Source organism: Protobothrops mucrosquamatus, unplaced genomic scaffold, assembly GCF_001527695.2.
Source record: "Protobothrops mucrosquamatus isolate PMUCROS unplaced genomic scaffold, P.Mucros_1.0 scaffold49, whole genome shotgun sequence".
NCBI classification, from domain to species: domain Eukaryota; kingdom Metazoa; phylum Chordata; class Lepidosauria; order Squamata; family Viperidae; genus Protobothrops; species Protobothrops mucrosquamatus.
Genome location: NW_015386431.1, coordinates 587702 through 597407, shown reverse-complemented (window position 1 = coordinate 597407; position 9706 = coordinate 587702). Strand labels below are relative to the sequence as shown.

General features: G+C 33.4%; 1 protein-coding gene across 1 annotated transcript in view; it reads left to right on the top strand.

Annotated features, from left to right (window-relative positions):
- TBC1D15 (TBC1 domain family member 15) overlaps nucleotides 1–9706 on the top strand; it is a 45873-nt gene that overhangs the window by 31461 nt on the left and 4706 nt on the right. The window contains exons 11-14 of the mRNA XM_015811786.1: nucleotides 5425–5541; nucleotides 6516–6616; nucleotides 8198–8297; nucleotides 8779–8876. Coding sequence (XP_015667272.1) covers nucleotides 5425–5541; nucleotides 6516–6616; nucleotides 8198–8297; nucleotides 8779–8876 — 416 coding nt within the window. The remainder of the gene's footprint in view (nucleotides 1–5424; nucleotides 5542–6515; nucleotides 6617–8197; nucleotides 8298–8778; nucleotides 8877–9706) is intronic.

The window sequence follows — 9706 nt, the reverse complement described above, 5'->3', positions numbered from 1 at the left end:
AGAAGATATAAGGAAAAAACATGAGACAAAAGACAACTTTGAGAAAATGAATCAAGAAATTCATAACATAAACTCTCAACTAGAAAGCTTCTGACAGATGGTTACAAAGAATGAACAAAGAATTCAGAAAAATAGAAGACAGGTCAATAGAGACTGATCAGAAGATGGAAGAAATAAAAGATGAAAATCAGAGGCTGATGCAGGCAAATAGAGAAATGGAAGACTCAATGGCAGTTTTGGAAATGGAAAAGGCTTCTTATTTTTTAAGATTTCAAAATGTAATGGAGGACAAAGAAGGGGATCTCGCGTATTTAATGACAGAGTTATTGGCTGAAGCACTGGAAATTGGGAAACAGGAAATGGAAGGAGGAGAGATAGACCAGATATTTCAAGTCAATTCAAGCTATGCGAGGAGAAATAAAGTCCCAGAGAAGTACATGTTAGATACATCAGAAGATCTATAAGAGATATTGAGAAGAGTAAGAGATGATCCTCTGCATTATAAAGAAAAGGAAATTGTAGTACTGAAGCAGATCCCCAGAAGGATAAGAGATTCAAGAAGAGAATACCAATTCCTGACCAGAAAACTAATTGAAAAACGAGTGAACATCAAATGGCTGATTCCGGAAGGGATTTTAATTAATAGGGACATGAAAAGATACAGATTGGACACTGCACTGAAGGCAATGGAATTTTATGAGAGATACAAAGCTTTTTGGGAAGGGGAAAGTCTGGAATTTTATGCAGAGAGAAGCAAAAAAACAGGAAGACATAGCAATAGAAGGATTAGCCAAACCAAGGGAAGAAGAAGAAACAGAAAACACAAACATAGAAGAAAGGGCAAAAGCAAGAGAACAAAGACAGATAAGAACAACTAGGAGAATAAAACCTAAATATAACTGAAGAAGATGGAGAAGGAAAATGGGATTCTTTCAATGAATATAAATGGATTGAACTCCCCCGCAAAAAGGAAAAAAATCTTTACACGACTACGAAAATTAAAAATGGATATAGTCTGTCTCCAAGAAACACATATTAAAAGACAACATTACAAACTGTTAGAACAACCAAAAATTGGGAAACTTCACTTTACATTAGCACAACAAAAGAAAAGAGGAATAGCTTTATATATCAAAGAGACAGTGAACCCCAAACAAATCTATGCAGATGAAGAGGCAAGAATATTAATGGTGGAAATAATGATAAATCAAAAACAGATATTGATGGTAGCAATATATGCTTCTAATAACAAACAAGAAGAGTTTTATCAAAAATTACACAAAAAATAGTGGAATTGGAATATCAAAACATTTGTTTAATGGGAGACTTTAATGCAATAATAGATGGAAAGCTGGACTACAGAAGTAGCGAAACAGGGAAAAAAATAAGGAATACACTACCTAAGATTTTCTTTAAAATGGCAGAAGAAATCTGTATACAGGATATATGGAGAGAAAAGAACCCCCCAAAATCACAATATACATTTTACTCAAACAGGCACAAATCATGGTCTAGAATTGACATGATATGGATATCCCCTGAATTAAGCACGATTATACAGGAGATTGAGATAGAAACCAACATATGGGCAGACCATAATCCGATAAAGATGACTTGGAGAGGAGCTAAGAAAAAACTAAGATGGTCTCTGAATCAATCTGAAAGAGAAATAATTTATACAAATAGCAACATTTTTCTTTAAAATAAACAAAAAAGAAGAGATATCTCTTCAAAATGTGTGAGATACAGCTAAAGCATACTTTAGAAGTTTGGCTATAACTTTTACATGGTGAAAAAAATAAAGAAAAAATGCAACAACAAACGAAGTTAAAGGAGGAATTTATAAAATTGGAATTGGAACTACAAAGAGATCCACAAAAGAAAACTCTTAAAAAGCAAATGGAAATAATAAAACATAAATTAAACCTAGCAGAGGCTGAAAAAATGGCACAACAAATTAAAAGGGCAAAACAAAACTTTTTTGAAAACGCTAATAAACCGGATAGGTGGTTAGCATACAAATTGAAAAAAGAAAGAGATAAAAAATTGATAAACAAACTGCAAGATTCAAAAGGTGATTTACAATTCCAAAATGACTATAATCAAAAAAATCAAAGGCTTTTGCGAGACACTTTACGACACAGAAGAAATTTTGCAAGAAAAAATAAAGCAATACATAAAAAAGCTGACTTACCAAAAATCTCAGAGAATATCCAAAATATGATAAATGAAAAAATATCAATGATGGAGGTAATGGAGGTCATAAAAAGGCAAAAAAATGATAAGACCCTGGGTCCAGACGGGCTACCTGCAGAGTTTTATAAATGCCTACAAGATACATTAAGCCCATTAATGAAAGAACTATGTAATGAAGTACTTTTAGAGACTAAAATACCAAAATACTTGGACAGAACCTAATATTACTTTAATACCCAAAGAAGACACAGACTTGACATAGATAAAAAAATTATAGACCAATATCTCTATTAAATGTGGATTATAAAATTTTTGCTTCAATAATAGCATAAAGATTAAAGAGATTCTGATTGAATTTATACACATAGACCAAAATAGATTTTTACCTAAGAGACAAATAAAAAACAAATTAAGAATGATTTTAGACACCTTGGAATACTATGAAATGCACCCAGGGAAGCAGATGGCACTAATATTCCTAGATGCACAGAAGGCTTTTGATAACGTAAACTAGCAATTCATGATTCAATAACTAATTGAAATGGATTTTGGAGAAAACTTTATAAATACAATTAAAACAATCTATCATAGACAAATAGCTAAAATAGTCATAAATGGAGATTTTACAGAAAATTTAAACATTAAAAAGGCACAAGACAAGGATGTCCATTATCCCCATTATTATTTATATTAACATTGGAAGTTTTAAATAGAAATATTAGGCAAGACTCAGAAATTAAAGGAACAAAGATAAAAGATGAAAAATATAAACTACAAGCATTTGTGGATGACTTGGTTTTCATATTAGAAGAGCCCCAAACTTCTGAAAAAGGTAGAAGAATTTGGAGAAGTGGCAGGACTGAAAATAAATAGAGAAAAGTCCAAAGTGATAAACAAAAACCTTACAGATAAACAAAAAAATCAATAGTCAGAAAAAACAGATCTTCAACTAGTTAAGAAAGTTAAATACCTGGGAATATACTTAATGGCAAGATGTGCAATAATAAAAGAAGACAACTACGCAAAACTATTAAAACAAATAAAACTAGACCTGGATAAATGGAAAAACTTACAACTCTCAATGTTAGGGAGAATAGCAACTGTGAAAATGAATATCTTACCAAAATTACTCTTCTTATTTCAAACAATATCTATAAAATTGGGGAAATTTTTTTTTGGATGAACTAAATACATTGATCTTGAAATTTATTTGGCAAGGGAAAAAAGCCAGAATTAGAATGAAAATGCAACAGGAAACGAAAGAAAATGGAGGATTTGGGCTGCCAGATTGGGCCCTATACTATCAAGCATCTGCACTAACATGGATGAAAGAATGGATAACCCTTAGACATAAAAGATTACTATACCTAGAAGGGCATGACCTACAACTTGGATGGCATACCTTCCTATGGTGTGGGAAGAATAAAATACATAGATACATTCAAAACCACTATAAGAAATGCACTTCTTTTAGAATGAGAAATGGTAAAAGCGAAAATCTACATGAAAATACCTGGATGGCTTTCAACAATGGAAGCATTTGTTCACCCAAACCTAGTTAACAATGAGCAAATTGTGACTTATAAAAAGAAGAACTAGACAAGAACTAGAAGAACAGGGCATTGATCTATCATGGTGGCCACACCTGCAAATTCAAATGAGATATGAAAAAGATGTTAAAACATCTGGATTCTATAAACAACAGACAGAATTTGACCAGATACTATTGGCATCAGATAAAAAATTGATTAAGAAACTGTATAAGTACATGCTAAGTTTAAAGATGGATGAGGAACAAGTTAAAGAAAGAATGATAACATGGGTAAAAAACTTCGGACATAGCATCGAGTTAGAAAACTGGCAAAGACTTTGGGAAAGAAATTCTAAAATAACAAAGGTGGTGGCTTACAAAGTAAACTTATATAATATGTTTTACAAATGGCACTACCTGTGAGATTAGCAAAAACGTTTAAATATATGTCTACTAATTGTTGGAAATGTAGACAAAAACCAGGTACATATTATCATCTTTGGTGGACATGCCCTAAGACTAAAAGATTTTGATCAAGAATACATACAGTATATGGTTAGAGAAAATGACAAAAAAACCACGTAGATTTTAAGCCAGAATTATTTCTGTTAGGTATAATTGCAGGAAATTATGAGAAAGAATGTGTATATTTAATGTCACATGTATTAACTGCAGCAAGAATTGTATTTGCTCAACATTGGAAAGATGAAGAATTACCAGCGAGGAAGAGATAATCAGGAAAATTTTAGACTGTGCAGAAATGCCCCAATGGTGGCTCCGAGCTGGCTGGCAGTGAACTTAGAGACCACGTGTGCTGGGGCAATGGCGCGTGCCCACAGAGAAGGCTCCGTGTGCCACCTCTGGCACGTGTGCCATAGGTTCGCCACCACTGCTTTAGAACATGGGATACATTTTATCAATGGCTAGAAAAACAAGGTAGAGAGAAAGGAGTTTAACATGTATTAGTAAACTAGATATTGGAATCCAGACAACATGTTGCTGATAAAATATTAAGGATTTGTGATTATACAAAATTAATAAAATATCGTTATAAAAAAAAAGAAGGAAGCAATGGCAAACCACTTCTGAAAAACTTTGCCAAGAAAACTGCAGGGACTTGTCTAGGCAGTCTCTGAGAATTGGACATGATTGAAAGGAAGAAAAAAAATTTCAGAACATCCAATTTGAACCCCAACAAAATTTAAATTTGATTGTTTATCATTTTATTACCATTCAATATAAAGCAACGCCATATACCTAGAGTTTGAGTCACATTTAACATATTTGCAGTGCCCTGTAGTCATGTGACTGATTTACAATAGTTTTGATGAAAATAGGTGTTTACTTCCAGTTTCCAGTAAAAACTGCCCCATGGTGAATAGTGGTTTCACTTAATGACTGTGGTATTAGCTTAACACTGTGAAAAAGAGTCTGTTCATATGATGGTCACCCACCTTATGACTGTCACAACTTACAGCTGTAATTGCCAGGCTCAATTTTAACTCAAGAACTACCTATATTAGAAATAATTTTGAGACAGATATATTTTTTTATTTCAAATACTATATTTTTAAAAGCTGTTTTAATGCCTTTATTTTGCTAGCTATTTCAAGTTCAGCACAGTGTTAAAAATGGAAATTCAAGATATAGTCTTCAGACTGTTTTAAAAATTCATTAAATCTATGCTTTTTTTCTAGAAAAGGATGTAAACAGAACAGATAGAACAAATAAATTTTATGAGGGTCAAGATAATCCTGGATTGATACTACTTCATGACATTTTGATGACCTATTGTATGTATGACTTTGATCTGGGTAAGTAAAGCTTTATCTTTTATTGACCCTGTGAAGTATTATTTCTTGAAATTAATCAAAGACAGTCTGATGTATTCAATCTTAAAGTTTTAATTAAGAGAGAAATAAGAAAAAGAGTAAATTGTATTAGGTAACATCTTAAAATGCAGAATATATCTATAGTATATTTCTATTTTAACCTGTCATGAAGGAGGTCCAGTACTATTATGCATACATTTAATACTGTATAACATCTATTAAAAAGTACTGTAAGTTTTTAAAATGTATTTATTTCTATATCTCTATTTGTGTCTGTTTATCTGTGTGTCTATGTGTGTATGTATTACCGTGTTTCCCCGAAAGTAAGGCCTACCCCAAAAATAAGCCGTAGTTTTGGGGTGAAGCACACACTTAAAAATCAAGCTAGGGCAAGGGTAGGTGGGTGGAGCTGCCCCACGCACCACGCACCCACTTAACTTGTAGCCAGGCCTCTCCTCACCGGCCCACTTCTTCTGCGGCGTCTTCTGCAGCCAGGCCTGCATTTCTCAGTCACAGGCCTTTCCAGAAGGTCTGTGCAGCTATGGATTCAATCCATAGCTTGGTTCTGCAAGACATCTGCAACCAAGGACTGAGCTATGGATTGAATCCATAGCTCGGTACTCGGCTGCATAGGCCTTCCTGAACGGCCTGACAGCAAAATGAATGAAGCTGCTCCTTTGGCTAGAAGAAGTGGACCTGCTGTGTGGGGTTGTCGGTGCCGGAGATGAGTAAGACATTCCCCGAAAATAAGACCTGGTGCCTGTTTTAGAGGCCAAAAAGAAAAAAAAAGAAAAGACCCTGTCTTATTTTCAGGTAAACATGGGTATGTATGTATGTATGTATGCATGTATGTATGTATAGATGGATATCTTTTCTAAGTATTTGTTCTTAGTTCCAGAATTTATCATCTGAGAAAAGAGAAATGTTCAACAATTCATTTTTCCTTTTCTGTTAAGGATATGTTCAGGGAATGAGTGACTTACTTTCACCTATTTTATATGTGATGGAGAATGAAGTGGATGCTTTCTGGTGCTTTGCATTGTACATGGATCAAATGGTAAATATTTTCATCTTTTGTATTATTGTTCTATTAAGACTGGGAAATATTATTTCCTTATGCCACCTTCTCTGATTCTTTGTATTATATTTCTTAGTAGTATATTCAGACATAAAGTGTTAAAATTGCTGCAATATATGAAATCAGAAGTAGATAGAATAATCTGAATTGTACCTTTATAGTGAAAGTGCAAAAATGGCCTTTTTAAAGGAGACGGTGCATATAATTTGTGTCTTATGACTTTTCAATTAGTAACTTGAATCTGGTTGTACCTTCCATTGTAATTGATCATTGTTACATCTGTATTTAAGTCTAAGAACTATTACCTCATTTTTTTGTTCTCTTCTCTACTGAGCTATTTTCTCAGGTGTCATTTACATTATAAACTGGTAGATGGCAGTTCTTAGATTTTGCCAAACATTTGTAAGCTGTTCTGGATCTCTGTGGCTGAATAATAGAGTAAAATGCTTAGAATATCTAAAATCGGACATAGTAATGCATTAAATGCTTGGTCACAAGGATTTTGACCTAAGATATACTGCAGTATGACTAGTATAACTGTAGCTTGATTAATTAATTCCTTTCTGTAACAGGAAGGAAGGGTACAATTTATTTTGAGATTTCCTTTATAACTGTTCTTTCTGCTGAAAAGAGTGAAACCCATACAAGGTTCGTTCATTCATATACTGTAGGTAAATGAACTTTGGGTAGGTTTCATCTATGTATGTATGTATGTACCGTATTTTCCGGTGTATAAGATGACTGGTTGTATAAGACGACCCCCAACTTTTCCAGTTAAAACAGTGGTTCTCAACCTTCCTAATGCCGTGACCCTTTAATACAGTTCCTCATGTTGTGGTGACCCCCAACCATAAAATTATTTTCGTTGCTACTTCATAACTGTAATTTTGCTACTGTTATTAATAGTAATGTAAATATCTGATATGCAGGGTGTATTTTCATTGTTACGAATTGAACATAATTAAAGCATAGTGATTAATCACAAAAATAATATAGCAATGCTCACTGGAGAAGCTTACTCTTCCTTGCTCAAAAATGTTGGGAGAGAGGGAAGGGGAAGGAAGGAAGGAAGATTGAAGGGGAAAGGAAGGAGATGGAGAAGGAAGTAGATTGAAGGGGAAAGGAAGGAGAAAGAGATTGAAGTGGAAAGGATGGAGATGGAAGGAAGGAAGGAGAGATTGAAGGGGAAGGGATGGAGATGGAGATGGAAGGAAGGAAAGAAGGAAGGAAGATTGAAGGGGAAAGGAAGGAGATGGAGAAGTAAGGAGATTGAAGGGGAAGGAAGGAAGGAAGGAAGGAGAGATTAAAGGGGAAGGGTTGGAGATGGAGATGGAGATGGAAGGAAGGAAGGAAGATTGAAGGGGAAATGAAGGAGATAGTTTTTAACATTTGGATTTTATTACTGTTTTTATGTAAGCCACATAGAGTTGCTTTATTGTGAGATGTGGCAGTATAAATGTGATAAAAAAACAAACAATTAAAACCAGAATTAAATTTAAACTTAAATACATATAGGTTTCTGAGTATTCACATAAAATATTCTAACTCTTTATCATCAAGCATCAAAATTTTGAAGAGCAAATGCAAGGTATGAAGACACAGTTAATTCAACTGAGCACTTTACTTCGCCTATTAGATAGTGGATTCTGCAACTATTTGGGTGTGTATACATTTTTTTTAAAAAAATAGTTACTCTTTACACCATTTTCTTGCATCAGTTATTTTCTTAGTTTTTAAGAATCTTTGGTTTTTAGATAATAACCTTCTTTATGCATAATTTTGACCCAAGTGTTTTTAACCATGGTTTGTAGAGCAAGCCATCCTGGTTCATACATCTCTAACCCTAAAAAGCAGTCTTTATGCCCTAGTGTTAAATGTGATTCAGATGACTGTTTCAGTCTATGTGTTTTATTCCATTTGCATTTATAGTTAAAATAACTTTAGGTATAACTTTGGATATTAATGGTTAGATTTTTGTCCTGAACTAACAATAAAACAGTTATGGCAGTATTATATAAATTATTATGTTTGTTCATAGCTTGATCATTTTACCCAAGAATTTCTCTTCAGTTGTCTTTTATTGTGAAGTTAAAATAGCCTTCTAAGAGGATTTATGGATGTATTTTCCCCCATTTCTTTAGAATCTCAAGATTCAGGCTATCTTTATTTTTGTTTCCGATGGCTTCTAATAAGATTTAAAAGAGAATTTAATTTTCAAGATATTCTTCGCTTATGGGAGGTAAGAACACTAGTGTTTTATGGCAACATTTAACTTTTGATGCTCAATTAGAATGTACAGGTTTTTAAAAACATACTGAATAGTTCTTAATAGCGCAGAATACAGTTTTAAGAAAATCTAATGAACAGTGCATAATGTTTTTTAGTCACACCAGCATGATACATCAATATCTCAAAAAGCAGATGGACTTGGATTCATTTTTGTATGGATCTGGAATTTTAAGGGGAAAATTGGTTGCTTTAAGTATCTACAAACCTCTGCTCCTTAACATTATCTTTTCTCACATATATTCAAACAGCAAAAACAAACAAATTGAAAAAGCCAAAATCTTTGACATGGAAGATTCTTTTGTATCCCTATTGCCACTTTGCACACCAGAAGGTAACAATCCTGTTAGAAGGGTTTGTCTTTATATTTTTTCTAAAAATGGTGATCATGACTTCATATTTTATATGTCATATTTAATATGAAAAATAATTTTATTGTTAAAAATGAATAAGCTAAAACATACACAGTATAGAAAAATTACATAGAGGACACTCAAAATACAGATACTGTGGAGCTTTGTAAAGAAAAAAATAAGATTTATGCCTTCATTGGATCAACACACTTTCAAAACCAACCCTCCTCCCCCCAAAAAAACCTGGAGAAGTAATATTTTAGTTTTTTTAATCATATGAAATGGAAATCATAACATTGTTATCTAGTTGAAGGACAGAAGCTGGAAAGAATCATGTTTTCTGGAATAACCTGAGTCTGTCTGTCTGTCTGTCTGTCTGTCTGTCTGTCTGTCTGTCTGTCTGTCTGTCTGTCTGTCTGTCTGTCTGTCT